This window comes from Colias eurytheme, chromosome 12 (genome assembly GCF_061535395.1).
Source record: "Colias eurytheme isolate Ceu_HAF_F1 chromosome 12, ilColEury1 Martin Lab GWU primary, whole genome shotgun sequence".
Lineage (NCBI taxonomy): Eukaryota > Metazoa > Arthropoda > Insecta > Lepidoptera > Pieridae > Colias > Colias eurytheme.
The window spans coordinates 3,455,679-3,474,025 of NC_142991.1; the positions used below are offsets into that span (position 1 = coordinate 3,455,679).

The 18,347-nt window shown below is 31.8% G+C and overlaps 3 protein-coding genes across 5 annotated transcripts in view; 1 reads left to right on the forward strand and 2 right to left on the reverse strand.

The window, feature by feature from the left end:
- Positions 1 to 15: 15 nt before the first annotated feature.
- LOC149903866 (sodium-dependent proline transporter-like) lies at positions 16 to 4,173 on the reverse strand. The gene is made up of 12 exons (XM_090108258.1): positions 4,086 to 4,173; positions 3,948 to 4,007; positions 3,596 to 3,839; positions 3,071 to 3,275; positions 2,732 to 2,870; positions 2,431 to 2,559; positions 1,924 to 2,149; positions 1,581 to 1,693; positions 1,061 to 1,186; positions 701 to 898; positions 198 to 329; positions 16 to 54 (listed from the first exon to the last, which is right to left on the reverse strand). The coding sequence occupies exons 1-12, from the start codon at positions 4,098 to 4,100 to the stop codon at positions 34 to 36; spliced, it is 1,608 nt and encodes a 535-aa protein (XP_089964384.1). The 5' UTR covers positions 4,101 to 4,173; the 3' UTR covers positions 16 to 33.
- A 349-nt stretch (positions 4,174 to 4,522) lies between these two features.
- On the reverse strand, positions 4,523 to 14,481 carry LOC149903867 (regulation of nuclear pre-mRNA domain-containing protein 1B). Of its 2 annotated transcripts, XM_090107781.1 has the most exons (7): positions 14,141 to 14,481; positions 13,664 to 13,900; positions 13,231 to 13,439; positions 12,362 to 12,470; positions 11,319 to 11,494; positions 10,424 to 10,550; positions 4,523 to 5,069 (listed from the first exon to the last, which is right to left on the reverse strand). In XM_090107781.1, exons 1-7 carry the CDS (start codon positions 14,289 to 14,291, stop codon positions 5,026 to 5,028), a joined length of 1,053 nt encoding a protein of 350 aa, XP_089963907.1. In that variant the 5' UTR covers positions 14,292 to 14,481; the 3' UTR covers positions 4,523 to 5,025. The 2 variants fall into 2 exon arrangements, with proteins under 2 accessions (XP_089963907.1, XP_089963909.1); XM_090107783.1 differs by lacking the exon at positions 4,523 to 5,069 and having other exon boundaries at positions 9,274 to 10,550.
- A 2,556-nt stretch (positions 14,482 to 17,037) lies between these two features.
- tfc (Brevican core protein triforce) overlaps positions 17,038 to 18,347 on the forward strand; it is a 72,931-nt gene continuing 71,621 nt past the window's right edge. For both annotated transcript variants that reach the window (XM_090107665.1, XM_090107666.1), the window contains exon 1: positions 17,038 to 17,346. In XM_090107665.1, coding sequence (XP_089963791.1) covers positions 17,250 to 17,346 — 97 coding nt within the window. In that variant the 5' untranslated portion in view covers positions 17,038 to 17,249. The remainder of the gene's footprint in view (positions 17,347 to 18,347) is intronic.

The window sequence follows — 18,347 nt, forward strand, 5'->3', positions numbered from 1 at the left end:
TTTATTTATATTTTTCCTTTTCTCAATTTACCCTCACTTTTCATTCAGCATATTCTGGAAAAGAAGAATATTTATCAATAAAATTAGATATAAGAAAGAACTTTCTAATAATTTTATGTGTGTATTATACAAATTCTAAGTTAATCAAACAGTACACAACAAATAATATTTTAAATGTAAACGTATGGAATATTTACTCGCACTCTAAACTTGAACACCAAGTACAGTAACACAACGACCACAATCGGCAGCAGTGTCATAAGAACCAGCGTCCAGCCCACAGCAGCTTCAGCAGCCGGCCCGAGGTACATGCCCGATAGAAAGGTGGTCTGACAAAAAATTCTGTCGATTACTAAAACCTGTAGGAAATGTTGTTTCAAGTCGTCATTCAAGAATTTGGGAAATTGATTGTTCAATAGAAGTGTATACTGTACATAATTAAATACTAATGTATTTTCAGATGCTAGCATTTGACAATAGAATTTTGAATATGAATCGGAGTAAAATTTAAGGCGTGTCATAATATTATCTCCGTTTGGTAACTTTTATGTGAAAGAAAATTACCAACTCTATCTTATATGCTATTTATGAATTATTTAGAAGTTATTATTAAGAATCTTTCCAAAATAGGCTTTTTAAATGTTAACCTAATCTAAGATTGTAAGTAGCAACACCATACCCAGAGTAGGTACCTACTTACCAATAACATCACAGGGGATAACGCCCAGCAAATTCTCAGAAACACACAAGGGTATTCCCCAACCGCGAAATATATATCTTCACAGAATGTAGTTTGGCCATAGACATAGGTGACGATAAATGTTACCAGCGCTGCTATCGGTACACGAGGTTTTGATACCGGCCAACTCATGAGGAAATTCAAAATGTAAAGACCACCCTGAATGATTGAATATTAAAAATTTACTTTCTTAAATGTTAAGTCCTATTGTTATATGTTTATTATATGCTATCCTCGCTTTTAAAATAATTCAAATGTTTTTGAACAATATTATTAGGTATCTCTATTAGTGAATGTAAAAATATTAAATTTTATTGTTACCTGTGTACAAAGTGTAATAATTCCAATGAAACAAAATAGAACACAAATTAAAATCAGGAACGCCCATGTTATTTTCCGAACCAATCGTCCAGTAAATGAAGATATTATTGTTTGCACCAGTAGAGCCTGAAAATTGCATTTTATTATACTTAAATCAGTTTATATTTTGTTCAGATAAATTGGGAATAAGGGCGTTTATCCACCAGTTATGTGCGCGGATGCGTTGCGAGGGATGCATGATGCTTGGCTTGGCTTAGTCTCAAATAACAATAATATAGATGTACAGTAATTTGTATCAACGTCTATTATAAATAAATAATGTTTGTAAGTACTTATAATGGCGATTTAGTAATTTTTATGGCAATCTGGTTTCTAATCTACAAAAGCTCATGAGCGATGGTAAATATAATAGTTTACAATCAGGTGACCCAGCCCGGTTGACCACTCTTGCTTAAAAAAAAGACACAATTTCGCTTTATGTTAATAATATTTTATAATTTTAATATAAAGGAGCAATTACCATAGATGAGAGCGATAGAACATATAACGTGAAGAACACAATAACAGACCAAAACTGACTGCCCGGTATCCGCGCCACATAGTCCGCCCATATTATCATTGATGATGATGCACCTTAAATACATACAATATTTATTAAGGAATAGGAAAAACCAAATTCAATAAACCAGCGAACGAAAAAACCCAAATTTAATGGAACAATTTAACTTTGATTCTAAAAGCAACCACGATATATTTTAGGTATAGCTACTTCTGTCTTTTAATTTTTGCACGCAGCACGCTGATTAATTTATGTCATATGTAACTTCTACTCGTTTATACTGCCAAGTAACTCTAAATCTTACCTCTCCATATATTAGTGCTATTATCATAATCCACATACAATGCACCATGAGCTGCGCCCAGTATAAGAGCGCTGCCGGTACAACAACTTTTAGACACGGCAAACGCAAGAGTCGCCGTGTTCGCAAGTTTGTGTTTCTGTTTGAGACTATAAGATCCTAACATGACGAGAGTTCCCTGTGATATAGTCATCTGTAGGAAGGAATATTCTAGCGCGTCTCGCCAAATCTGTTGAGATAATTAATCGTGCTAATAGGTTGCTCAAAAAGTAGGAAGGTAAGTAAGCTGTTATTTCTTTGATTAGATTGATTGATTTGGTTATTTCTGATGGTTTATACGAAAAGTGATAATTATATTAATTGTGTTCCTCACAAATACGAAAACTATGATTAATAAGAATTATTGACGCATCTGCAAGGCACAGATCACAGGTGATTGTGTGATACAATATAGGTAAATGAAATACTATGCATAATACCCATTATCTATGTAATGATACTGGTTATAACCTGCAGGCCATTAGACAACACGCCCCAGTCGCACTCTTTAAACATTCTAGTCGCTCCTTTTAGTCTAAAAACACCAACTGCGCATGCAAATAGTACGAAGTAGGCTAAAACATCCTTAAACAAAACCATCTGTGAAAAAAATGGCGTATTATTTAACTACCTATTATAATTATTAATATACTTAATAATTACTATAAACATATTTAACCCACATATCCTCCATTTCAGTCTATGATCTACATAAGTACCAATATAACGGAACTGTAAAAAACTAGTAACCTAATTATATTTCGATAAGTACCTTCGAATAGCTGTAAATCCTCTTGCAAGCTATAAAGTACACCAGTACCCAACTTATAACATAGTAGACAGTCAATTCGGGTACAACGTTTCCCAAACCGCCAGAAAGACCGTTTCTTTTCAAATTCAGGACGAAATTGCTAAAGAGAATTGTTATAGATAAGTAGTAGTTAGCTCTTTTGTGTCTTTATACTTAGTTCTTTCCTAAATAGTTAACAACTGGTTGGTTAATTTTTTGAAAACCATCCGTGATATGTACCTACATGATTATACATAGATAGTAGTACTAACAATTAACATAGGTTATATAATATGTAGTAGTTTAGTAGTAAACACTAACAAAAAGAACGACTGCGCCGGCACTTCGCTGCCCGTCGGCAGAGGGCGGTGTCTCGCTGCGCACGGTGGGCTAGCTGCCGCCGCGCAATGCAGCCACGGCAGAAACGCGTGAAACGAATGCACCGTCAACGCGAGAGACCACGCGGAGACCACGCCGAGAGCGAGCACCGTGAATGTGGACGTGATGAGCATTGAGAAACCTATGCCTGGAGATGATTTTAACTTACTATGCTATTCTAGTAGGTACTAGATATTATAAATGCGAAAATGTGTTTTTGTTATAATGAAATAAAATTATTTCAGCAAAGACTAGCTTTTATTATTTATGCTAGGTAAGTACCTACTTATTACCTAAACTAGTATTATAAAAAAATAAGAGATGATTTTTGCTCGTTTGTTAAACTTATGAATGAATTCACAACTTCTGTATCAATTTCAGAAATCACTCTACCATTAAATTATTATACTACCCTACACCTATAACGATTATCATAGGCTTTTTTTTACGGCATTATGTAAATAATACCTCTAGCAATCGGTGCCATATCCCAGCATTTCAATACGCCTTTCTTTGATACCACGCCCAAAGCAAGCTCCAAGTAAAACATCGGATAAGCAAAAAATATACTAAATACATTGTACAGAAAAAGGAATGGTAGGAGTTTCGTAAGGTCGTGAAGATAGGGATGCCACCAGAGTTGTATGATTCCCACGCAAGAGGACAGCACTAATTGTCGATATGTTATGTTGTTTGTCCACCTGTCTTCAATCTATTGGGAATGGATATGGGAAATAAAGAAATGAAAATAAAATTTCCATTAACTATGGTTATAAATTATTTAAAGTGTAGTAAGAATATTCGTCAATGATTTAATTACCAAAGGACCTTCCGTAGAAACTGATTCTGTACTCTCAGTGAGGGTTTTTGTACGAGTGCTCTGAAAATGTTGGCCTTATTAATTAATTTAAAGTACTATTTGAACGATTTGAAATGTTTAAATTTATTGAAAAGCTACCACAGATTCCGTCATATTAGGCTCAGGTAAAATGCTAAATAATTAATATTTTTATCAAATTATTATTCTTGCAAATACTTGTCAAAACCACGTCAAAACTAAATCTTTGAGCAATAGATGATAGCGTTTAGCTACTGACTTCAGAATATACAGGTTATTATTGTTTATTGAATGACCATAAAGCCAATTGTTTAATGGTGGTTTAATGTTTATAAAACCATAAGTTCAGCGCCCATCCAACCTTTAATTCACTCATAAAAATAATTACTAACTACTTTATCTATTTTAATAGAAAATAATGTAAAGGAATCTTGTCATATATGTAGAAATAAAATATTATAGAACGATGATTGTATGAAATTGCTGTAATATAAAGTGGCATGGTAAGGTATACTGAGGTATGGGTAAAAAAATAAAAAACAGTTTTTAATATAACAATATGTATATATGTATTTGTAACTAATATCGCAGATACTAGCTAAACATAATGCTCAAATATCCTATTTTACACGAGTTAAACTACAATTTGGTTTATTTTTAACAATAAATTGTTAATTAGTGCAAAGTGCAAACCGGTGATTGAATATTGAACGAGCAAAACAACCATATTATATTTTTTTAATACTTCCTACAATAAGAATTGAATACTTTAATGATCGAAAATTTATTATACAATACGAGTCTTTATATTATGATAGTTCGTTTCATTAGCCTATTTCTACGCTGGCCAAGTGCGTGTCGGCAAATTGTCACGTATCTGTCAATGTGCAATGTGCTACAAGGATCTTCTGGCACATGGCGAAATTGGGAACTAACACCGTCATCTTGTAAAAGGCTAATTGATGACAAATCGTTAAGTTTGTTGTTTGAATAATTTTATTATCTCATTTCAATAACTCAAACTAACAAAAACGCTGTCTGAAGAAAATTAGATAGTTTCCTAATAATTTGAAGATCGGCTTAGCGGCTTCGTACCTAATTTCCCTGAAACAAAGGATTTGTTTTTACTCGGGCAACATTTATTTCACACCCACAGGTGGCCAAGTACCAAAAGATCCGTGAAGGACTATCAAATTTTGTTAGTTCAATTTTAAATATTTGCATGCTGTTTCGTCTATCCTGTAACCTATAGTCTGTCCACTATAAGAATTGCTTTTTGACAGCTCGACGGGTGATACCAGAAGTGATGTTCAAAAGATTATCGATTGTGATACCATTTCAATTATAAATTCAAAATATTATCATAAATCGAATCAGGTACGTAAATAATAATTACAACGTAAACGTACTAATAAGGTATGTAATAACAAGACCACATATCTATGCATTGTATGTTAAAACTAAACTAAACTAATATTTTATTATTTATTGGTTTCTATCTTACAATTTGGTTGTCTTTACGTTTAAATTATATAACATAATAGAAGAGTTTTTCTGTATCGGATATATTTTACAGAGTATTTCTATCGATTATTTTAATCTATCGACCCATCATTGAATAATTCTGTGTAGGCATCACTAAGTGGGCGGGACCTGTCCATGAAGTACGATAATTATTTGTATGACATTTTAACATAGACAATACAATTATACATAGGCGTGAAGCTGTCAAAAAGCAAATAATATAATGGACAGAGTATAGTTAGTCATTATATTCTTCTTCTTTACTTTTCGTCAGTATTTAGCACCTATTTAGTGGTATTCGTTCAAAATTTACAGTCTATTAATGTCTATGAATGAGGTGCATTTAATAAGATCGTACTAGGGACAAAAAGCGTTTATTTCAATTTCTATAGGCTGATGAAAGTCCCTTTAGAAGGTCTATAGTACCACATAGAATTATTTGATTCTAAAAGAACATCGAATATTCGCCGTTTTTAAATTTTATCGAAACGCACACGATGTTCGATTTTTCGTTACAGTTTGATTATAAAAAACAACGAGCATATTGTGGTAACATTTGACCGAGGAAAAGTTAATGTAAGTTAAAATTAAACATTATAGAGCATGGAGTATACGTAACATGACCAAGAAATGCTCTAGCCCTAGCATGTACCCATTACCCAACCAATGATAAAAGTATGTTATTTTTATGTGTACATAATATTATAATATATTCGTTCCCTGAAAAAAAATGTTTTGGCTAATGTCATATTTTTTGGCTCTAGTACGATCTTTCTGATACATATTTCTTAATCTAAATGCGATAAAACTGATTGCGTATAATTTACGCTGCAAAAGGCAAGTGCGAACATTTATAATTAATATCAATAACAATTACATTTTGTACATTGACTTGGCGTCACTCCAGCATTTAATATCTAAGATTGCATTTCCACCAATAATGTGCGAGGAATGTGTTTCTAAATAACCAATAGTATCGCTTCAAACCTTAAACTAAATGCAGCGATATGATTGGTTCTTTACAAACACAATCACGCACATTATTGGTTTAAAAGCACCCTGAGCCTCATACAATAACCAATTTCTAGTAATTCATCTATATTTCAAGCCATTCTTAAACCTTAAATAACTACCATGAATGTAATATAATTACTTATATTTGCTTTAAAGCACATCTTTACTTTTAAACTGTAAAACTAACATCATGTACATACTAAGATTAGTAGAAAGCTAAGATTCGCCAAAATTGATAAAAATATTGCCATTTTTTTAGTGGTAGTATTTTCTTAGCCAACCATACGTCATTTTATCGCTAATTAAACGCACAGCTCTATACCGGGTGTAATCGTTAAGTGTGCACAGGCGATTATTCCGTAACTATTACAAATATCAAAAAACTTTAAACTGATATGAAAGTACTATACCTAATGAGTAAAATGACAATAATAACTTTTTTTAAATAAAACGAGAAATCTCCAAAAAATGTTACATGAAACGCTCCCATACATTTGATTTCCCATACATTTTGTATTCAAAGCAAATGTTTGAAATGACATCCACGTTATGGAATACCGTTGTATTCCGCATCAAGCTCTATTAACAGTTTCTAAATGAACTTTCATTAAAATTTCCGAAGTAATTAAATCACAAAATCAAATAAAAAAGCAAAACGTTCCATATTAAATGTTTGGAATATTCATATTTCATACTAAATGTGATGGGATGGGAGCGTTTCATGTAACATTTTTGGATATTTCTCGTTTTATTTTTAAAAAGTTATTATTGTCATTTTACTCATTAGGTATAGTACTTTCAATATCAGTTTAAAGTTTTTTGATATTTGTCATAGTTACGGAATAATCGCCTGTCCACACTTAACGATTACACCCTGTATATAATATATAGCTATTATAACTATTATAATATACTGATCTAATAAAAATGTATGAAATATTATTGCTTTTCATTGAACTGCATTTTGAGCAACTATACGCATAAATAGTAAAAGATATTAGATATTAGGTTTAGTTTCATAGCATTTAAATGCTTTAAAATGTGAAATTTTTAAAGAATAATAAAAATTTGATCGCGAGGCCGGATTCGAAGCATTGTTTTAACTCGTATGTCAACACTGAAATAATGTTTCATATTGGTTGACACTTGACAGTTGTTTAATATTCTCAATAGATGGCCTGGAGTGTCCCTTAGAGCGTATACGCACTATGCGGGTAGCCGCATTGCGGGTAGCCGTCCGGCTGACCGCAAGCACAATTATGTACGTAATATTCATTTCTATGCGCACTGCGATGCGGCTACCGCAGACCGCACAGTGCGCATAGAAATGAATATTACGTACATAATTGTGCTTGCGGCCAGCCGGACGGCTACGCGGCTGTACACGGACCGCTTCAAGCAGTTGACACCGACGGCTTTAAGCCGCGACCGCGCGGTAAACTATAGACATTCATTCACTGATACTTACATGATTTAAAAGAGCAACTATGGAGTTTCTTGCCGGTTCTTCTCCGTAGATACTGCTTTCCGAATCGGTGGTAAATTTTAAAATATGTAATGACGTTTCAAAAGTGCTTCTATAAGAAGTCTAATTGAATAAATAAATGTTTGAGTTTGAGTTTGTCGTACACGGACTGCTCGAACGGTCGCGACTGCTTCAAGCCGTCAACTGTGCGGTTTGTAGCGACAGCTCGAGCAGTCAACGACCGACCGCTCGAGCAGTCCGTGTAAGGCCAGGCTTAGACATATAAAACTGAAAGAATAGAATAGGTTCGATTGTTCGACGCGGGCTCGGATCCTGCCTCGTGATCGACTTATATTATTTTTTCTATTCTTTAAAAATTCCTTATATTAATATTGTTATAACTAGTTTTCGATACATTTCCGTTCCAATTGTGAATTTTTCTGACCAAAAATCCTGCTCGACTTGTTAAAGGCACATGTTCTGAATCAAATCGTTGCGTAATTACTTAGTTTAATAAAATGTCTATAAGGCTTATTACAATATTTTTTTAATTATTGCATGTAGTAGCTAAAACAGCCAAGTTTAGCTTTATGTCATTTCCTAAAATTAATTATGTTAGCATTTGTGAAAAATATGAAATACAATGAAATGCACTTTCCATGTCATTTTTGGGTTTGTACATATTGGACATTGAACAAAATCGATTGTTTTTTAATCATGCTACGAGGTATAACAAATATAAATTCGACAGTTAATGTGAAGAAATTTCGATAAAAACTAAAATTATCAATCATATTGCGCATGAAATGAAATCAAAACTAAAACAATATGATTATTGCACGCCTCATAAGCGAAGCGTTGAGGTGGGTACTACTGTCACTTCGCGCAAAACATCTGATTTTTCAAACTTAAAATGTCTTTATGTATCATACATTGCACTTGTAAGATAATACATACACACACATATTAAGAAAAAACACTATTTTTAACGTTCATGATATTTTTGATGTCATTTTTGTTATTTAAACTAGTTAAAAAACAGTTTAAAAAAGTTCTGTCTTGGACGTCCGTGTGTCTGTATGTGCGGATCCTTTTTCTTGTTAACACGATAGCGACCGAAATACTTTACAAATCGAGTCTTTTTTTTTCTCTTACGCTTGAGTATGCTCAGGAATAGAACCCTTTCATTTTTCAGGGTCTGATTCGATGTGGTTTAATTGTTATTAAATAAACAAAAATAATAATTAATAAATATTTATTAAAAAAAAATTATGAGGCGTGCACTTTTGGATTTTCCAAATTTTTTTATTTTATGGAAGGATTAGATTTGAATTAATAATTCAATAAGTTAAAGTAAACTATCTACGTAATTATTTGTAGTTAATGTTAGTTTTAATCAAGGACGTACTATAAACAATTAGATTCACAATCCCCTATTAAGAGGTCGTCATAAAAAGTCCGAGCGGCGTTGTATTAAAAAAAATATTTATTGAAATTAACACCTTATTTCTTGGCAGTAAGGTTCAAAGTCCACTGTAACACTCATTACAAATCTCTTGAGTTTTGCTTCAGACATTTTGTAAGCGTGATTGTGATGTTTATTGTACATCAATGAATAGAAAAATCAAATTACTGACATGGATTAATTAATAAATAAATTAGTCTCCTAAATTGAATATTTATAATATTCAACAAAATGTTACATTTTATGGCTGTTTATTAAAATATAACAAATTGTTATGAATATTTTTGGCGACAATTTGTCGCTTTTAATGCTACTGCGAGTGTAAAGTAGTGCTACTTTATCATAACTCTGAACACGCAAGGGTAGACGAGAAGCGAAAATAATATTGCTAACAATTATGTTTTAAGGTTTAGATACGTAATGCAAGCGATGGACGTACATTCTAAACAGGGTATGCCAGGTGGTCGGGAATAAACTAAATTTTACAAAAATAAACTTATAATATTGTCGTTGAAAGAATAAAAGTTTGTATAGAAATATCCAAGTATAGTGATACAGTGTAAAAAGTTAAAACGTTACATAATTATTCTAATATGTCAGATAAAGATTACTCGTTTTATCTTTAGCACAGCCATTAATTATGTAATTTTTGTGAACACATATTTATTTTGATATTTCCCACCTGGCAACCCACACAATTCGCTTCTCGCTACCCTCATAAAAACAATGTCAAAAATCGAAATATACACGCAAGAAGCTTATATCTAATACACTGGAGATTTCAGTATGAACATTAACTTGTAACAAGAAAATATGACCTTGAATGACGCCGGTATGTTTTTTATCCCTTTCACACCTAGGTAGTTAGTTAGGTTCAACGTCATATTTTCTTGTTACAAGTTAATGTTCATACTGAAATCTCCAGTGTATTAGATATAAGCTTCTTGTATACACGTAATATAAATATATTTCAAACGCTAAACAAATCACCGGCAGAGGGTAAAGGCGCGAGGCCACCGGTCACATCGGGCAATCTAGAAACGTCTGGAAGGTTCTCAATATGGGACTTCACTTCTGCTTTAACTGCATACATCTTTTGCAGTTTTATGTTGTATTCCTGTAAATAAACGCGAAATATGAATAGAGGGGGAATTCATTACGATAATAATTAAATCATTATTTTTATTTGTTCCTAGATGGCGCCATATTGATCTTAGTCATCGTGACATATGGATTTAAAATACTTTTCTGGATTCCGTATTTCTTTATATACAATAATAGTTTAATACTTTTTCCGGAATGGATTACCATTTACACAGGGCTTTTTATAACCACCGCAGATTTTTTACTTTTTATTGCCATGGTTATTGTTTCCCACGTGTAGGTTTTAAAAAATTATTTGATCCCATTCGTTTACACCAGCTATTAACAATTCAATGATTTTACATTATTTTTGCATTTCTATATATCCAGCATAATATCCAATTTGTGATTTTGCTAGTTTATTGAAAATCTAGAAAAACCGAAGTGAATTTATTCTAGTTATTTATTCTAGGAGCTCACCATATACATAACATATTATATTAAGAAGATAGCTGGCCTGGAATGGATCAGAATAGCTAAAAATAGAGCGAAATGGAAATCCTTAGAGGAGGCCTTTGTCGGAAGACAAGCTGCCATAGAAGAACCAAGTTTGCCGATTATATAGATTAAAAGCTAACGTAACAATATAATAGAGAAAATAGTTTAGAAACGTTTAAAATAATATACAATATAATATAGGAATAAATAAGGAATATTGTCAACGGTATAAGATTTTTGTAGTAGTTTGTAATGTTTTTGCAGTAATTAAGGCTTATTTTATTTTATTTTTATAGGAGCTCACCTCAAGTCTAGCTTCCGCATGTTTAGCCAGATCCTTCTGTGCTTGTGCGAAGTCTCTCAACATGGCGGCCACCTTCCGCCGCTTCTCCAATTCGTCGGAAAGACGCAAATTATACTCCGCTAGTAATTCCACAGCCGAATTAACAACTGAACTTAAATTTAACGCAGACTCCTTATCTATAAATAAATGATAAAAAAATATGATTCAGAATTCTTTTAAAACCTTCATTGTTATTAATGTAAACTTAATATTTGATATGCAAAGAGAAGTCAAAAGATATATCAATAGTATGGTTCGGTAGAATTCCTACTATAAATTAATTACTTACAAAAAAAACCTTCTTACAGTGATCTAAGCGCGATATTAACAAGGAAACAAACAAGACAAAAAAAATACAGATACATAATAGAATTAACCCTGTGGCTAACATGGACTGAACAAAATAAGTGAAAAAATTAGCTCAGTTATATTATTGAGCATTCTTTGAACACAAATTTTTGTACTTATGTATATGTGGATATGAATTAAATAAGGCAAATAGCTATGTTATTAAAGGATGAAATCAAAACTCTTTTAAATTTTGATTAAAATCATAATTAAAAGTGTGGTTTAGGGGTCAGGGCACATTAGAAACACAATCAAAGGAATTGGGGTGTTATCCAATGCACTTAACAAAAAACTTATTAAATTAAGATGAAAAATTTGTTAATAAAATATACACTACACTATCTCAACATTAAAATATATAATAATATAGAATAAAAATTTAAATAAATCAAGTATTCAAAATTCTATCAGTCAACGATAAAAATGTGCTAAATAAATAATTATGAGAAATATTGATTGACAACAATATTTCTTATGGATTGCATTTTTAAAAAGGGATTATTATTATAAAAAGGAAATGTTCTGATTATTCCTACCTACACAGCTACTTGATATGAGAATAAATAAAACAAAAAGATGCAGTAAATATTTATTTTCGTTGTTTTTACATTTATTTTTTATTAGCCACATATTTAATCTCAGTATATACAAATTACCTTCCAGCTTAGACAATAATTGCACTTCTGAGACTTCTGGGGGGAGAGATGCAATCCTTTCTCTCACTGCCTCGTCACTTGAAGCACTTGATTCCAGTTCTAACAAAGCCTGAAAAAGTTTTTTGAAAAATTATAAAAAATATATTAAAACATGAATGAAATGTAGCAGCTCTTTTTCATAAAAAATTGGAGCAATATTTGCAATTTTTTAAAAGGTTATGTTTCTATATGGATTGAAAAATCTCCATTATTGGTATCATACATTGTCAAGCATATTTGGTGTGTCCTAAGTCCATTGCAGTTGCTTTATTTGCCCACACATGATTGTAGTACTTAGTAAAATAAAGTATTCACCAATTTTTTGTGAGTAATCCTATTGCAGTTAGACCTCTATAGTTACATAGATTGTTATTCTAATAGACTCATAAAATATTGAACACATACTACACAACAGATTTTCATGTGGTTTGCCTATAAACTAGATAATGATTTACGAGGTAGTGACATAAAGCCAGAGCATAGTTAATAAAAACATAAAAGTGATTAAAACATTTTATGATTGATTATTGTTTATTTCAAGGTTTCACATTGTAACTAAAATTGCAGTTGCATCACAAAGTACAAGTGTATAGGTTGCGTCATGTAAAAAGAACCCTGACGGTTAAGCTGCGCATTGGCGATTTATTGGTCTATTTGGTGTTATGAGGTGGTATAAGAATAACAAATATGTAGTTGCGAAGCCACGACTCGAGAGCCTACTTCAAAAATAAAATAAGCAGCAAATAACTTTCGTGCTAAACTCGATACATGCCAAAACACACCCCATCACTTTCATCCAGCGTTCTTTTTATATCATAGTTTAACATTACCTTGATGAGTTCTTCAGGTTCCGGAGGGTCACCAGGAGGGGTTTTAGGACTGAGCGTGATGTGTGTTTCAATCTTGCCATCTACTTCAACTTTAGTCTCGCTGTATCTCTTCTCTCTTTCCAATTTAGGTTTCTTTTCTGGATCCTTTGCTTCTGTGTCTGTGGACTTGCGCTTGCTCACTTTCTTTGGTATTGCGTCATTAGGGTCAACTGGAAATTGATAGAACATATATGTTTATATGATAGAAAAATTATAAGTTTAAACAATGATAATAACAAAGAGAGATAATATGTGCACTGTCTTCTAATTTATATTGATAATTTTTTGTTTAGGTTCAAAATTCAAATCTTGAACATTAAGTCTATGTTTAAAATTATAACTTTTGTGCAAGACAATTTTTATATCTCTATGCCTACTAGATAATTGTACTCACCAGCCTCCTTAAACTCTTGTATTTTCTTTGCATCATACACCCCTCTCTCTTCCCAAATCGCAAGTATTCTATGCAAAGAATGTTTTGTCTTGGTATTTATACCAGTCTTTGCCATTAACTGAAATGCTTCCACAAGGACCTCACCAAATGATTTGCCATATTCTGGTCCTTTCTTCTTGCTATTCTGTATAACGTCATTTGCCAGATACATAAATGTAAGCTGCTTGCTGTCTTTGACTGAAAATCATCATGTTTTTTTTAAGGTTATAATTTCAAATTACAATGTACCGAAATTTAAATCATACAAAAGTACTTACACATAGTTTTAAAAATAGAACATCTAAGCTAATGAGACAAGACTTTCGAATAATCAAGATTTGCAGTGGAAAAAGGAATACATTGCACTGATGCAATACATTGTAAAATATTTTCGAAATTCAAACTCTCAACAGATTACAGAAGTATACATTGACTTACCTTTATGTAACTCTTTGAACCACGTTTTCACAACGGCAGCATGGTGTTTTCTATGATGAATTAGCCATAGGGACAATGTTTGAATACTTTGTTGGCTTGAGTTCAATTCCTGCAATTTACGGATTAAAGCATTTTCCGTAAATCCAGCCATACTTACTTTAGTACTCGTCTTATGAGATGAGTCTAAAATTTTATTAACAGCACCTACTTGTTACACTCGACTCTTATCATAATATTTAGTAATTCACAATTGTAAATTGTTGTTCTTTTGACGTGTTTTGTTAATAATTTCAACGACAACAACTTATTTCTAGAAAAAAGAAATGGCGAATGGCCACAGCTAATGGCGATCTAGTCCAAAGACTATAGAGTATAGACTATAATAGTTTCAGTCTAGACTAGGAATGATCGAAATATATTGAGATGATAAAATAAATATTATTATTATAAGTATATTCTACTTTATTGTTTAAAATTACTTACACAACTCGGATTATTTAAAACTCGCGTTTACTACTCTTATTTAAAATACTTCGGTGGTGATAATATTATGTAAACCACACAACAGCTAGTCCAAGTGAGAAGGCTCCAAGTTTTTTTAACCGACTTCAAAAAAAGGAGGAGGATTTACGTGATTCTTTTGTTTCACAAAAGATAGGCCAGCTAGTTTTTAATTTTAAGAGGATTTTTGTCTGATCTCGATGACTTAGGTGTTTGAAATCTAGCAAGTAACTTTGATTCACTTCACGGTAACCGATTTGGCTGAAATTTTGTATAGGTACGTATGTAAATTGGATAGCGATGAAACATCAAATCAATCTATGTCATGATAACATGACATAGCCTCCTAAGGACCAAGCTAAAAAAATCCTATTCTGCATTACCACCCATTGTTCTCACCTGAGTACATAAAAATACAACAGACCTGCCACCCAATGGTATTTTTTTGTTTTTTTTTTTATTGTTAGAGTTAAAATTTACTTGTGGGATTTTTTATCTGTGTAAAATATAGCTTATAAAATACATTTCTGAAAAAAAAAACTCGATTTATTTTGTTCCCATGTGATCACATCAGACCTAAGTGAATCCAAAATTTTTTTTATTAAAATAAGGTTTTACTTGTAGATTTTTTATTTACTTATGTTATAACATATGAGATCATACAATAACCTCTAAAAAGTATACAAAAGTATTAAAAACAGTTTTTCTTAAATTCTAAATGTGTAAGTTTACTACATATTAGGTAATAAAATATCTAAACTATCTGAACATATGTTAACAAAAGAAATAAAAACATTGGAAGTACAATATTAGGAACTTGAAATATCAATGAGCTAACTAAAAATCGATTTGGAAACAAATGGTGGGTCTCCTAAGTCTTCATCACTAGGAATAAAATCTCCGTCAGTCGGCGGGGAAATCGATGATATTATCGTCACGAATAACTGAAAAAATAAGGAAGATAACTGTTTATTTTGATTGCAATAGTAATTCCTGTTGACAGTTTAAATAAATTATAATCATAAAACAGGACAATTATACTCAAAATTACTGTAAAACAACAAAATAAATTATTAACTAATTAAATGTTTTATAGTCATTGACTACCAATGTCTTCAACTGAGTACAAAAAAAATGAAAATAATGTTGTAAGTAATGACCAATGTTCTCACATGATCACATAAAAATTATCCGTGAATTTAAAAAATACAATATGAATTGTTTCGTTAAATTTAATTAAAATACGTTCCTGTACTGTTTTTACTATTTATTTTTCAATACCAAATGAAAATCAAGTGAGAGATTAATATGATAATTAACGATTTACCTCTTATTATATTTACTTACCTCTGTTACGTTGACCAGCCATTTTAAAAACTTTAACTAAAGTATTTTAAAATTCTGTGATTGGATAACCCATTTACCTACCAAACCTAATAGTTCTTTTCAGCCAATCGCGTTACATAGTGATCATAGGCAGAAAAGCGCGGTATTTTTTAAGATATTTCGAATTTTCGATTTTGTCATCGGATGAGGACGGTGGTTGGTAATTTAGTTAAAACTTTTTGGTGCTTTGGGTTGTAATGGTGATGGTGTTTATGTACTTATATGAGGCCATTGGTCCTTAGGAGGATAGAGCTGATTTGATGATAAAATAGGAAGGTGGCCATAGGAACTGAGTAATATATTGACTCGATTATAGAGTTTGGGCTAGTTTGATTCGTGTTGAAAAATACACTAAAAAAAGACGTGTGGCACTCGGGGACTGCCGCGGTAAAGCTATTGCATAGCATGCCTTCAAGCCCCACCTCCGAGCCCGTCGGAGTGGGGAGCGTGAGGTTTTTGCGTTACGGAATTTCTCGATTCAGTCCCCGTGCTCAAGGCCCGCGATAGAAGCTATGCAATAGCTTAAAAGTATTAAATTAAATAAAAATAACTACGTTAAAAATTTAAAAACAAACCGACTTCAAAAACGAAAAAAAAAAGATTTGATATTAATTATTATTAATTACGACATATTGGATGTGCTATTTATTAAATAGGTTATAAGTCGGTACCAAGCACTCACTTAGTACAAAATTTTAATTTACTCCGTCCGCGTCGGTCGCGGTCGGGTTAAAGTAGGTTGAAATCAAGTCAAAAGGAGTCGGTTATATACATTAGATACAAACATACAGGTAAAGCCTCTCTTTTTTTGAAGTCGGTTTAAAAAGTGGTTGGAGAAACACAGCGAGAGTAGTTAGTTACCTACAAATAAAACCACAGAGCAAGTAATAATAAAACTACAAAATTAAAAACGCATATTATAGAAGATTCTTGTATGCGAATAATAAGCAGATGATACGTAATTACTCGGTCATTATACCTACCGGACACAAGTTTTTGGATCGCATCGAAGCCGGCGCAGCATCAGTGTACACCCATTTCAAAGGCCGGAACGCACGCGCCGCGGTCGGTAACAGACGTTCACGTGAAAATGAAATCGCAATTCTAAATAAATTTAATTTTTTTCTTCGCCCTTTATTCGATATTCTACATTTATATACGTAAAAAAATACTTCTGACTTTTTTATTATTTTTTTGTAATTTTTTATAATCGTGATTAAAAATGAAGTTTTTCCTACACAACGTTCCCAGTGTTTTCCTAATGTCGCTTGTGCTACTGGCCAACGCACAAAAATCTTCGAATAATCTTCGTGACGTCGGTAAGTGTTTTCTACTAGTAATAAACTATGTATAAATAATACACAAATAATATTTCGAACAAGCGATAACATAATTGTTCTAAAACACCTTATAGACTACACCTTATAGACTACACCTTATAGATTGTTCTATAACACCTAGTAAGAAAATTGTTAAAGTTATTGACTATGTATTAATAATTGTATGCATTGAAAATCTAGAGCCATATTTACTTATACTTACTTAATAATAATACCTATGTTGTTTACTTTGATATAAAAGTAGTCAACTACCTAGATACTACCTATCGATATTTTAAAATAACCGTCAACAACGGTCAACGATCTATCTAAACGCTATAAAATATGTTTTAGTTTTTATTGAGGTCTCTAGGCTATTTTATAGTCTTTATCGATACACTTTTTTTGTATTTATCCTAATAAAAAACTATTCCAACCTGTTTAATATTCAATTTGGAATGTCCTATAATGTTTATTTAATTTTTAAGCATGGAGATTGAATATATTTGCGGCATAAATTTTATTCATAGAGTGCCTAATTAATATGCGAATATATAATAACTTTTTCTTCATATAAAATACACGTTAGGCAATTATTATCCTTGGCATAATTGGCTCATCTTATTTTGTTGACGATTCAATATTAATATTTAGGCCGCAAATGTATTTATTTTGCGCAAAATAATTTATATTAGGTAATTACTGGCTTTTAAAGATTACATGGAAAATAAAAAAAAAATACAGCACTCTATAAATTGAAATCAATTGAAAACAAAAGTATAATAATATGTTGATATGTAGTTAGGCACAGTAGTTAGGTAGTTGATAAAATAAACATGAAATAAAAAAATCTAAACATAACATAAAACGTGATAAAACCTTGGATAAAACATAATAGTAAGATAGTTATTATGACAATTCGAACAAAAATTCAAATTTCGAATGGAATGCAATAAGAAGATGGTTACCAAAAAGGTCGTATGTGAATATAATCTTATAAA